The sequence below is a fragment of the Convolutriloba macropyga genome, chromosome 14, assembly GCF_964194025.1.
Source record: "Convolutriloba macropyga chromosome 14, txConMacr16.3, whole genome shotgun sequence".
Classification (NCBI taxonomy): Eukaryota; Metazoa; Xenacoelomorpha; order Acoela; family Convolutidae; genus Convolutriloba; species Convolutriloba macropyga.
Genome location: NC_134481.1, coordinates 40,840,683 through 40,854,831, shown reverse-complemented (window position 1 = coordinate 40,854,831; position 14,149 = coordinate 40,840,683). Strand labels below are relative to the sequence as shown.

General features: G+C 33.5%; 1 protein-coding gene across 4 annotated transcripts in view; it reads right to left on the bottom strand.

The window, feature by feature from the left end:
• LOC142353123 (uncharacterized) overlaps positions 1–14,149 on the bottom strand; it is a 102,084-nt gene that overhangs the window by 87,485 nt on the left and 450 nt on the right. For 2 of the 4 annotated variants that reach the window (XM_075405330.1, XM_075405331.1), the window contains exons 2-6: positions 11,536–11,761; positions 9,293–9,557; positions 4,673–4,787; positions 2,009–2,122; positions 1,324–1,599 (exon numbers count right to left, since the gene is read on the bottom strand). In XM_075405330.1, coding sequence (XP_075261445.1) covers positions 1,324–1,599; positions 2,009–2,122; positions 4,673–4,787; positions 9,293–9,557; positions 11,536–11,761 — 996 coding nt within the window. The remainder of the gene's footprint in view (positions 1–1,323; positions 1,600–2,008; positions 2,123–4,672; positions 4,788–9,292; positions 9,558–11,535; positions 11,762–14,149) is intronic. The other 2 variants (XM_075405332.1, XM_075405333.1) reach the window with 2 other exon arrangements.

The following is a 14,149-nucleotide window of genomic DNA, read 5'->3' as shown; positions in this document are numbered from 1 at the left end:
ACTGCTGCTCAAGCATCTAGAAAAACAAACAAAGAGAAAGTAGTCACATTTGTTAAAAAATTTTTACCACAGTCTGTTTGAGCAGAACAGACTGTGGTAAATCTTTACCACCAACACTGTTTCAGAAAAAGAGAACAAACTAGATAACTGCAAAGGTCTATGATATGCTTCTAGACGACATGCAACAAGCTAATACAAACAACTTAATAAGTTTGACAATAATGTTTTAAATGCTTTGACTTTATTGACAGATCTTTAACTTTATCGGTAGAAGCTGTACGCAAAATTTCAATAACCAATTTCCCTTGAAAACCGTCAAATTCAAATAGGTTGTGTCTGAATTCACCCTTAAATATAAAAACTGAGCGTCAAAGAGTTCAAACAACGAGCATTTTCCAATTTGCTTTAATTTTTCAGATTGAAAAATGTCAAAAAATTATTTAGAGATTTTAATCTTTAATAGCTGAAAAATTGGATGCCACCTTTGATCGCTTGAAACTGGTAGAATTCTAAAACATAACCGACTAAACGTCGGAAGAATTGCTCTCGAACGACTAGTGGGAGCTCTAAATGAATTTTAGCCTGCTTCAGTCGGGGGGGGGGGGGGTGGGGTGAGGGAGCCTAAATGGGACTAGGAAGTTCAATAGTGGGCTTCAAATAACCACATTAGAGGTTAACATATACCACTATTAAGATTTAAAGTAAAAAATGGCACCAGTTTCGGCGCACTTTTCATTTGACTTTTATTATTAAATTGCCGCCAATTGAATTCAGCTGCTTGAAATTGTGATTGAGAGAATTTTAGATGACGCGGAACGCAAAAAGTCAAGGGCGTAAAAGTCACTCGAAAAGTCAAAATTGTCAAGCACAAATTTTGCATAAAAAAGACACACACGTTTACAATAATTGCTACGAACTTCGTTCAAGAGCAATTAATAAAAAATAACGCAAATTCAAAATTTTATAGACACAACTGGGTTTAAAAAGAGGAAATTTATATCTATATTATTCGGAAAGCATTTCAACGCGTCAAACATTGATGAACTCTCAAAAAAGCTTGAGATGCAAACAGTAAACAAAAAAACAGGCAAAGAGGAAAACTTTGAAAACAAAATAACAGAATATTGTACTATTTATCAATAAAATGCTTGAAAACAGCTGAGTGTAAAAGGAATGCTTTAATTAATTTTTACGATGTTATTGTCATCAATTTTTTATATCCTCCTTAAAAGTAATTTTTTCAATCTATTGTCAGGACATAATTGGCTATGAATAGTCAGTCACTTTACTATGCTTGCTTTTGTGAAAAAGAACCTCACTTACAGGTAAGCACTGGACGTTAGCCAGGAACAGGTGTATGAACCCCCTAGCCCTCTGATTGCACGTTTCCAGAGCCACCCACGCGACAAACTGAGCATCCGCGTGGTAGTAGTGCTTGTGTAGAATGGCAGCCATGTGCATAAGAGCAATGGCCAGTTTATCACTTGGGGAAATATCAATTGCATTACTTATACAATTGAGAGCTTCTACTGAGTCGCCTTTAATTCGCCAGAAGATGGTTGCCAAGTTGTAGGTGATCCAAGATTCATCATTAACTTCCTATAACAAACTAAACAATGTTGCCCCTACCCCCCCCCCCCCCAAATCTCTCTCCCTCTAATGAAAAGGGAATTTTATGTAACGGGGCAAAGGAATAAGTTTTCAATCTAAGATATAAAGTATCTCTCGAATCTTTAAGCTAGTTTGTGGGATCTTTCGTTAATCTCCCACACTTAAAGGTACAAATTGTTCACGGCCTTCCAAGTGCATTGGTTAATTTTTTCACGCACTGTTTTCATGAACTTTAGCGCATTAAAACTCTCCCTCTAGATATCTTGGTAGGTTCTTCAGTTTCTAGGATGATTTTTATATAACAAATTAAATTAACAAAACTAGTATAATACGTATCACAACTTGCCATGCGCGCTTTCTGATTCATAATAACTCAAAGTAGTGGTTTTAATCTTGCCTGTTGAAGGAATCTGTTGATGAGGTGACCAACTTGGTCCAGATTTTCGTGTCTGAAGATTGCCCGAAGGGAGGGTTCGGGACGGAGTACAAACGAAAGGCTCTCCTTGATACCCTAAAAACAAATCGTATTATTTTGAGTGAGAAATTTTAGTATCTGACAATGACTTAAACATACTCAAAAATACTCAATAAATAACTTAAAAATATTGAATAAAAAATTTAATTAGTTTTAGCAATCGGGTATTCATACATGGCTTTTGTCGGGTTAAGTTCATTCATATGAGGATTTATGGGTACAAAAGTTAATTTTAAAAAAATTAAAAAAGAACTGTTTCTTTTCCTCCTGTAGACTATATGGTCGTCTAAAAAACGCATTCAAGACTATTGAAAATGTGTATGTAAATTGCAATTGATAATTCCATCTCTTTTTGGGCTCCACAGACCATTATATATATATATAAAAAAACGCTAAAAACAAAACATAGCTCCCAAAATGCCAGAAAATAGCCGCAATAACTTCGTAGATCTGCAGTCTCAAAACAGTAAAAAAAAAAGACAGAGATGTTAAAAGGTGAGATGTTAAATTTTGATAACGAATCTGTGTAAATTATTGCTGCCTCTATTCGCTGCTCGTAAATAACCTTCACTTAGAGTGGCACACATTCACTTGACCTTTTCTCTGTGAACTAAAGAGAAGAAAAGTCAATTTCAAAAGTCATTTATGAAACTACGGTTAAGTCACGTGTCACGCAAAAACTAAATAACGCGAATGAACAAAAGAACAAAAGAAGTGAGAAATGACGTCACGAACGCACTTCAGTTTAAATTGCATGAACGAATGAACAAAAAGCAGATTCGAAGTGGTTGTGACGTCCTATGGACGTAATAAATTTAAAACATAACCGGAAGAATTCCGGAACCGACTCGAAGGATCGTCTTTGTGAAAAAATTACATTTTAAATCAATCTAGGCTTCCATAATTTTCCGTAAGTTATCTCAATAGAAAATTTTTTTGCAATATAAAAAAGTAATCAAATGGTAACTAAAAAAATTAGCTTATTAGTTGTCGCTTTAAACCACAACGAACGCCATAAAACTGAAAATTGGCCTAAATATTAACCCAATCGAAATTAATCATGAAAAAGACTAGAGACAGAACAAAATTCAGACGCAAAAAATTATATAATACTAAAACCAAGCCATGAGACTATTCGCAGAAAAAGAGAGTCGTTCAAAATTTTAGAAAGTGAAACAAGCAAAATCTCAATGCCATAAGATATCAAATAAAACCAAGTGCAAACAAAAGTGCAAATTAAAGAAAAAAAGACGAAAATTATTAGTTCAAATCGATTGTAATTTAATTGTAATTGTAATTTAAATAAAGGCAGGTCAAATAAAACCATAGGTTTTAGGAGAATCTTCGAAAAAAACATGCTAGAATAAGAATACATAAATTGTGAAAAAGACAAACAAAAAAGTGATTCGCAATTTCTGCAAAACGAAATTGTCAATTAAATTTGAAACCTAATTAAAAAGCAGAACACAGAAAAAAAGGCAAATAACAATTTTTTGTTATTAAGCAACCGATGTTTAACAAAAATTAAATCGCCATCTTCATGTCTCAGAAAGAAGTGAAATTAAATCAATTGCAAAACAGCAATACAATTTAAAAAGACGATCAAAAAATGGTTCAAAAAATTTTCGGTGAATTTTTTCTCAGATGAAGAGTTATCGCCAAAATGCAAGCAGCAACAAAACGAAACCAAAAAGCCTGACGGTGCATTAAAAGAATTTTTATGGTAATTAAAGTTAAAAAAAAACAAAAAAACTTAGGAAACTTAGGACAAAAACCGCCACAATCGGATTAGTATGTGTATAATAATGTAAATTAAAAACACCTCACGTCAAAAAGAGGCATGCAATTCAGGAATTATCAAAAAAACCCTTTGCCATATTTACTAATTTGTTTTAAAAAGTCTGCTCAAAGATTCAAACATTAAAAAATTATTGAAAAAAGCCAAAAAAATGAGAAATGTGCCAATCCTGTATTTGAAACGCATTATTAGCCTCTCAAAAACATTGCGTTATTGATTTCAAATGGTTGCATTTTCAAACCGCATCGATCAAAAGTTAATTCCACAAAAAATCAAATTACAATTTGAAAAATTGGGCCAAATGGACGAAAACACAGCTAAAAACTGTCATCTATATGCGCCAATCTCTCAAACACTCTTTTCAAAGTCAAAAAGTCATTCACTGAGCGCAGCGCATGAACAAAAAACTTCTCTCGCTCAGAAAAAGTTAGTTCACACAGCAATTTGACTCACTTTCTATTAGGTCAAAACTCCGCCTGAACAAATAGTACTTCCGGTAAAAAAAAACCCTTAATAAAACCAATACTCCTCTTCGAGTCGTAAAAAACCAATAGAAGGCCAATAATAGCCCCAGCTATCGCGGTGCGGCAATTAAAAATCTTTAAACCCTGTAACTCTTTTTCTAATGGAGATTGTTTTTTCCTCTAAGTGTTCAGTATCTCAGTTGTCCAGTAACATCACGTGCAGTCAAATTAACGGATATAGAAGCCATTTATATTTGTTAAGAAAAATTAACGAAAATGAAACAAGACCAACAAAACTGTTTGAAAATATCGTGTAGAAATTACCTTCAGATTTCGGAACTGGTGAAGGTTGTCTGGGTTAGTAAGTTCTCTCTTGTTGCAGTGAGGAGGTTCCGGGACAAGGGAGGGTGGGTTGTGGGTTCCAAGATGCTTCGTCAACCTGGAAAAGAGGAGCTCTCAAATGATCCATAAGTAACATACGACGATAGAGCTGTGCGTGTATGGGGTGGGTTTTCCATGTAAAAAGTGCCCCCTATTTTTCTTCACAGCTCTATTGTTTACTACTACCATGACATGTAGTAAACGGAACCAAACAGCACACATAAATTGGGTTAAAAAATTTTCGATCAAAAATGATGTTATCTCAACTGATGAAGTTTAAGATACCAAAAATACTGTACAATACGAAAGAAGTATACAATAAAACGCACCTCCAAAAGCGTTGCAATCAATTGCTTTATATCCTAATAATGAAAAAAACCTGAGTGTTTTCTACAGTTAAATTGCTCGCGACGGAAGGAAAAAATATAAAATGTTGAAACTCAACTGAAACGCACCATACTCGACTGCAGACAAAAATAGACCAAATATTTCGATTGCTAACAGCAAATTTTTTGCACAAAAGTTAAAATTGGTGGTTTAAATTTTTGCGGCAACTTAAATTTACTTTACTCAGTCTCCAACGACGACCGTAAGGCTAAAATGCTCTAAAACGAAAGGCTTGGATTGATAATACTGTAGACTTCTTCTGTGTCGGGGGCGGATTGCTCCTTCATCATTTCAATGATTTTACAAAAGAGCATTATATACCACTACAAGTATTCAAAATGAAGAATTGAAACCAATTTATGCGCAAAAATTTGCGAACTTAGTATAAAGCTAGCAACTGAGATTTAAATAGATCAAGCAAAAATCACTAAGTCAAGGAAAAGAAGTCAATCAAAAAGGAGTCTTCAGGAAAATTTCAAGAAATCACAAAAGACCAACCTGGTACAATAATTGCTTCAACCTTCGTTTGAGAGCAATCGATATCAGTACCCCCCCAAAAAAAGTAACCCGAGTCCAAAAATTAATAAGCGACACACTGAACTGAACCCCTAAAATGAAAAACAAATAATCGAGTCAATTTAGACTTTTTCAGAAATTTCATTCCGCAGTCTATTGATTGCCAAATACGTTTAAAAAAGCCAATTATAATCATTAACGCAAAGCAAAACAAAATGGTGAGAAACATTGCAATAAAATTGGTACAAAACTGCCTACATTAAAGCAAGTGTCACGCCCCTATTTCGTCCCTCATAGTTACGTGATGATATTCCTTAAAATATCCACAAATAATTGCTATAATACTCATTTAGTTTCAAGGCCATATATAGCTAGTATTTCCATCTAGGCCTGTAAACCCAAATTTGTTTATGTTTATTAAAAACAACCGCAGATTGACAGTTTATTGATAAATATATCAAGTGCCTAAAAGCCTCAATATTTACCTTTTTGAGTTTCTTGAAGATAAATTCGCATAATTAGTAAATAACTTCATGAGAGATTATGTACTTGGTGAAGTAATTATTCTGATAAAGTAGGTGCTAATACGGAACTTGTATATGTACTTAACAAACATCAAGAGACGTACAAAAGCCCAACTTGTAGATCAGTAAATATTTGCGAAGGACCAATACAACTCGAGGCACAGTCCTGCGGAACCCACTATCACCAGAACACCGGAGAACCAGCCTGACAATCAGTTGCTTAACATCTCTTAAAACTTGACAGAACTTGAGAAACTTCTTAATAATAGTTGTTGAATAATTCTTGCCGAAATAAATAAAGATTGAACTGGAAATTCTCTTGAAAACTTCTAAGTTTGACAGACTTTGTTAGAGTACAAATTGAGACTAACAAAACTCTAAAATACAAGGCAAATAGGTGGATATATCATGCATCCGAACCGCTCAGTAAAAGGCTGTTACTAGCCAATTTCATTAAAAATATATCCGCTAAAAATCGCACTGTGAAACGTCAAAATAAGCCCTTGAAAATGACGATAATTATTCCAAGTTATCTCTCAAATTTACCTCAATAACACCGTAGATTCATTCTTTAAAAATCAGTGCGTAACAGCAAGTCCGTTCAATAAATGCAGCATTAAAGAAAAAACGAATGAAGCCAAACAAACAGGGTTTATAGGGCGTATTTGACTTTGAAGAACATTATTGGGATCTCAAAAACGCTTTAAAACCAATTTTATATAGCTACATGAATAGTAACGTAGGAGCTTTTAAAAGTTATTTTTATTTTTAGGAAGAAAACAATCGGATTAAAAATTTTAAATGTGATTCTTTAAGAAAATTGATTGATGTTTATTATTTTGATTGAATGATTTGAAATATTTTTTGTTTCACGTATAATTAACCATATGGTTATAATTTTAATTTACTTGTTGCAAAAAAACATGTTACTTCACCTCGTATAAAAATATCACACTATAGAACCTAAGTACAAGAGGAAATAGCTAATTGGATCAAAGAAAACGAAAAACGGCTAATAACGATTCACTTGCATCAATATCCTAAAAATTTTACAATCCAAAAGTCAATGACTAAACGCAGCAGATGAACCAAACATTCCTCACTCAGCAGAAATTTCTTCAACACATTGGTTTGATTCGATAAACGACCGAAGAGCGGTTGGCTTTGTCAGTACCTAGCCACTGTTTGGTGAGGTTAGGTTTAGCTTGATTGAAGGCGCCTGAGATTAGGGTAATAGACGATGACATCACGCCACATAACAGTCGCTGAAATGCAGCATCAACAAAAGTTAAGGAGAGAGAGTGTGCGAGATTAAACGTGAGCGAAAAATAGAAGGAAAGAAACGCCAGCCAACACACACACACACACAGATATAGAGTGAGAGCTAGGAATTTTCATGATAAGATTCGACTCTACAAATTCAAGTTTTCTTGCCTTGTTACTAACTAAATCATAGGAAGTGCAAAATTCAAAACATTCCACATTTCGCAGTACAAAATATTCAAGAACAATTGTTGTCTCTGGATTGATTTTTGTCATGTAACCCATCTGCAAGACTTAAAAAGCTTCGTTGATCGTTAAACTCAGAAAAGGACAAAAATATTCAAAAAATTAAAAAACAATTACAAATTTAAACAAAATCTTGCTAATAATCGTGATGTTAATATCCTCAGAACACAATTCCATTCTCTCAGACTATCCAGTATCCCTATTTCAAGCCTTAAACAGTTTCAGTGGCTCATAAAGATCCATACATAACAATTTTTCAAAAAAATTTCAAATTAAATTTTATCAAAAAATTGCGAAAACTCGAGTCATTAAAATAATGATAACCATTCCATTAACTCTAGAAACTCAGCAGCAGCTTACTTTCAAACCTCAAAGGAGGTTTCTTGGCTCTTGAGGCTGGAAAAACCTAAAAAAAATGACAAACAATTTCAAAAAACATTGCCTAAAATTAAAAAAAAATGCTAAAACTCGTTAAAGTTTATAATCTTTAAAAACACTCCATTGCATCTAGAAACTATACAATAACTTATTATCAAACTCTAAAGGAAGTTCCTTGGCTCTTGAGTCTCGATAAACCTATAAAATGACAAAAATTGTCAAAAAACTTGAAAAAATCGCAAATTTTATGAAAAATCGAAATACTTTATAAAAAAAAGTTGAAAACTATTCTATGGACCATAAAAAATTTTCAGTAACTTATCATCAAGGCCTAGAGGAGGTTTTCTGGTTCCTGGGGCTGGAAAAACTTTTGAAAACTTTAAATTTTGAAAAATCTCAAAAAAATTCAAGTTTTATCAAACAATTGCTAAATTTCGTGATGTTAAAATGTTATAAACCATTCCATTACCACTAGAAACTATGCAGCAAACCCTATTATCAAACCCTTAGGGAGGTTTTCTGAACCCTGAGGCTGAAAAATCTTGAATAATGACAATAAATGTTAAAAATTAAAAAAAAAATGCTATTTTTGTCCAAAAAACGCTAAAATTCGTGATGTTAAAATCTTGAAAATATTAAATTACACCTAAAAAATATACAGTAGCCTATTATCAAACCCTAGAGGAGGCTCCTTGGTTCTTGAGGCGCAATAAACCTAAAAAACGACAAAAATTTTCAAAAACCTTGAAAAAATTTGAAAGTTTCGTAAAAAAAAATGCAAAAATTCGTAATGTTGAAATGTTGAAACCATTCTATTACCACTAGAAACTATGCAGTAAACTATTATAAAACCCTAGAGTGGGGTGCCTTGACATCTAGGGCTGAAAATACCCAAAAAATGACAAAAATTTTCAAAAAGCTTGAAAAAAATTGTGAAAATTAGTATAAAATTGCGTGTTTTTAGCGATCGGTTGTTCGTCAGTAGCCAGGCGTCTTCAACCTCTAAGTACCACCCTTCACACCATAAGTACAAGTCTCCAAAACAGTTTTGGGCTGAAACAGAGCTGAAAGGCTCTACGAGCACTTAATGCCCGCTGGGCGCTACCTGTTTATCCCGTTTTTGATGACGAAAAGTCAAAAGCGTCAGACGAAAAATCGGTCAAGCGAAAAATCGCATAAGAAAAAGACCGACAGGACTAATATAATTGCTACAAACTTCGTTTGAGAGCAATTAACAACACAATCTTACGATATTTCGAACAGCTCCAATGGAAGTGTGATACTGTAGTAGTGATCCAATTCCAGCAAAGTCGGCTGGCGAGAGGCAGTATTCGCAAACATATTGGCACAGTTCTCCTCTATTTCGTCCAAATTCATTCCACCCTCACTAGACTCAACCGATTCCTCATCCTCGTAGTAATCTTCATTCGCTTCCTCTTCGAAACCCTCGGCATACTCTGTAACAACCGTGTCCTTGTATTGTTCGTTTGTGACGTCATTTTCAATCGCTTCTGCTGAATTAATATATTACAAAAAATACTTCCAGTGGCATTACTCTTATAATCAACAGATTTTCCCCGAATATATTAGAAAATCCATAATAAGTATCATGACAAATATTGAAGTTTTTCGTTCAATTTGATTCCATAAGTAAACAAACGAAATTGAAACAATGGGTTAAATTGAAATCAAATGTGTTGTAATAGTTTGTTTAATATCCTAACAAGACGGCTTATGCGAGACTATGCGTAGCAAAAAATGTTCCAGCACACGTCTCAAGTTTGTCAAAATTTTTTAAATTTTTGAGTGGAAAAGCACTTTGGACCATCAGTTTTGCAAAAAAAAAAACAAATTGAAGCAAATGTTTGCAGCAACCTTGATTACAGCTTTGTTTAATAAAAAAGTGAAAAAAAAACATCTCGTTTGTTATAATTTTAACAGATATTTAACCATGTTCATTGTAAATTATTTTGCTACATAAAGCGGCTATATTACAGAACGAATAAAACTTTTATGCTAACGTTTGTAGGCACCCTCCTGTGTACTAGCTCTCGATTTTAAACTGAACCTTTCTGTTTTCTGTCCATGACAATTAGCCCTTTCGAGTGGCGACAGCGTGGCAATTATCAACAAACAAAATGGCTTAGTCATCTTTTCTGCGGAAGCTGAGAAAAAGAGAATTAAAACTTATTTAAAACTTCACGCCTTAGTGAAAATCAAACAGTTTTAGCGGGAATAACGCATGAAGAGTAAAAAAATTGCTATAAGTAGATTTTTGGTATTATAGTGTATAGTGCAGAAAATATTCGCGTGAGCTGCTCACTTTGTTGAACGGAAAATTGAGCTGAACCAAAATTTTCGAAAAAATATTCTACTACCTCACACAATTCGGTGGGTAAAAAGTAAAATTTAATCTCCGCGATTATCTGCTTCAATAAATCGCAAATTTTCTGACCCCGACTTAGATAGAAAGATAGACTTTGCTGCAACCATTGAAAAATATACAGCTTTTCGCTGCTTTTTGATGGAGCAAAAAAAGCATTGGACATTTAATTCGACGCCGGTAAATACCGATAGGTGTGCCTGTGGTAATTTTTGGTTATTTTTACGACTTGAAATGAAGTTTTGCAGAAGTCCTTTTTTAAAATCGGTTTTACTGGAGTGAACTTTAAAGCAAGAAAAGAAACGCGTGAAAATATTTGAAGTGGCTGGGAATTCTGAACAAAATTGATGAGTGGAGAGAAAAGGGAATGGTTTTTTTGTTAATACCACTGTTTTTGAGAGAGCGAGAAATTGAGGTGTGAAATAAATTTCTGTAAGCGAGCAAAATTTTTTGTTCACCTGCGGCTTTTTAAAACAGTTTAAAAAATTAATTATGATATTGCATTATTTTTACGGTTGTTTTGATTGTGGTCTCTATAATCTTAGACACTTTTTTAAGCTCATTATGACTTCTCTAATGGTTTCCGAATATTTTAATTCTCTTATATTCCTAAGATTTTTCTTCGGCTTTAAGTGCCCTTGTAATATCGAAGAATTCGTCGATTTTTTTCTAATTCATTAGTTCAATTTCCGGATAAGAACTTTTATCATGATTTTACTTCAAATAGCGTTTAATTTTCAAGAGTAGTTTAGGCGGGTACTAGCTTTCTGAATGGATTGTTTTTTTCCTTCTTCTAGTCGTTTCCAAAATTCTTCCGGCTATGTTTTTAGAGTTTTATATTCGCGTAATTGTTTCAGTATCCAATTTTTATTTCCTTATTTTTTCATTAAAATAAATATGAGAACTTTCTAATCCATCGTACAATGATCATGTGCAAACAAGAAGTTTTATCTTACAAGATCTTGGAAATTTTGAAGAACATCTTGCAAGATAATGCACGCTCATTTTTGTTCGCAATTACGGTACTGATGTTCTGAACTTCACTAATACCTACTCAAGTTCAAATTAAATCTCAGATTGCAAACAAACAAACAAACAAGCGAACGCACCCGAGGGTTCTACATTGGGCTTATGTTGATTTGACTTCGTTTTGCCTTCTTTTCTAGTTCTTTTCCTCCTGTGGCTGTTAAGGTTAATGTTTTGACTCATCTCTTTCAGTTCAGCAATCAGTCTCTCTTTCTCCTTCTCCAGCTGAACACTTTCACTCACTCGTTCTTCTTGTTTCATCAGGTTGATCAGGTCACCGGAGTCTCGCATTACATACGGCGAAAAGTCCTAGAACAAAAAAAAAAAACAAAAAATAATCATCCATTTTGAATTGTTTAGTTTATTAGTTGAGACATCACAAAAGTACAAATAATTATACTTTTAGCATCACGTGCAGAAAAAAATATGTTGGTATTGTAATGTTTGTATGAACAGAAAACAATCCTCTTTTTGGTGAAATATCGTTAATTTCAGATAAAAATTACCCTTTCACTATTTCAAGATCAACTTTAATAAAAACTCAATATGCTATTAAAGCATCGCCGAAGCTTGCAGAAAAATATGGCAAAATTTTATTGCCTAAAATTGTTGTCTATGTTATATTTCTCCCAAAATTTGTACTTCAAAATATGTTTCAGTATTCAGTGATCATCAACAAAGAAAGATCAATAGAAAACAGCAAATAAACAAAAAAAAATGCAACAGTGAATAAATCGCGGCTGCTGTTGATAAAAAACGTTAGGCGAATTCGTTCACTTCGTTGCTAGAACGAAAACTTGAACGAGGAGGCTCGTTAATGTGCGTTTGCGCATTATGTTCCCAACTCGATCATCCATTTTTTGATTTTATGGTCTACCAAATGAGGACGAGATGGAAACGTTCAAAAAGGCCTATAATTTGCAAAAAATTGACGCATGAATGAAAAAAGCTTTAAACTCAAACCATACTAATCAAATTAACTTGTACTTCACTACAAAAATGTGACCTGTTCCCATTGAAACCAGTAAAAAGTAGACAAAAATAACAAAGAAGGCAAAGTTAAAAAAAGTTAAGATTAATTAAGTCATGAAAATCATTAGCTATCAGTTAAAAAAAGTTCAATTAAATCTCCTTAGGAAGGCTTGCCATAAGACCTCTAATTATACAGACTCTAGAAACAAAACGACAAACGAAGGTACAAGTCACAAAAACTACTGAAGTTTGCTAAAAAAAAAACGGTGTCGAAGCTGTTGAAATAAAAGGCACTCACTGAAAACATTAGATTGTTCACATGTACCATCTTTCAAAGCAATTAATGTGATATTAGTTACCTTTCAGTAAAACAATAAAGTGGCAAGACAAACAGGAAGCTGAAAAAGGCAAATGGCTGGCAATAGAGAAGAATTATAAAAACATGCAGCATCAAAGCCACATAACAATTACTTAATTAGTAGAACCGCAATAAAGGTTAAACTCGAATGGATTAGCTAGATGAAGCGATACGGAGCTACAACTTAAAAAAAACAAAATAAGTGACTCAGCTCAAATATCCATGGTTATTTTTGAGAACAAATACTTTTTAAAACTGACTACAAACAAGACTTCAACTTATTGATACCACATATACTAACTTTTAACTCCATAGGAAGCAAATTTGGTTTGTCATTAGTACAACTAAGTCTTAAGTCTGCAAAATAACATCGAATACAGGTAGAACTCAAAATTTCGCAAACATTTTTACGCAAACACAGTTTTGAAGAGATAAAAACAATGAGATTCTTAATACAACTATAGCATACAATCATTGAGACTCACATGCGCATATATGCGACCTTTCAACAGCACCCGAATGCAATCCGAACAATTTTTGGATAGCAAACATCCACTACTAGACCAAAATTAGTCTTGTTATTGCTACCCTTCATTAAAAAGGCTGCATTATTTCTCTAACATTTAGCGAATAGATAAATTGACAACAAAAAATCAATAAATCAAAATAAATAAAATTTGGATAATTAGCCAGTTAAATTAAGCGTTCGAAATTTTACCTCCAGAACGCTCTCGTAGGAAGCAAAAAAATGATGAGTGATCAAATTTTTGTCTACAGAATGTTGCCTTAACTGCCCTGCACAGTGAAGTTGGTTTTCCAGAGTTATAAAAATAAGATTTAATTGAGTGAGTAGGTAAGTATGCCTAAAAAATTTCATATGTAATTGACCTTTTTATCCAATCTCATACAAACCACCCAAAAATTATATTTCCTTTTCAGCCGTTAGTTTACGCCTGCACAGTTCTATGGAGGGAGCGGTGGGGTTGTGGGAAGATGCTGGCAAAGGCCGAGTAAGTTGCGGCTCGAATTCCAAGAATCGCATTTCACATCATGAATTTAAGTCTCCTCATAAGTATCGGGGAATCACAAACAAACAGACTAAAAACCTTCAAGAGGACATTTCAGCAACTCAATGCCATCAGGCGCTACCTCTTGATCTTATTTTTGCGGTTGAAAAATCAAATGATCATACGCAAATTGGTTGTAAAAAAATTAAAGACGTGCAGGGCTAATAAATATGAGAAAATATGAGAAAATGATTTTTCTATACGTTTAGGATAAATTATAACAGGAGGAGTGTCAAGTTTTCGGATTAGTAAAAAAAACTGATATTCTGTAATCTTTTGAAAAAAATATGAGCACAGAAA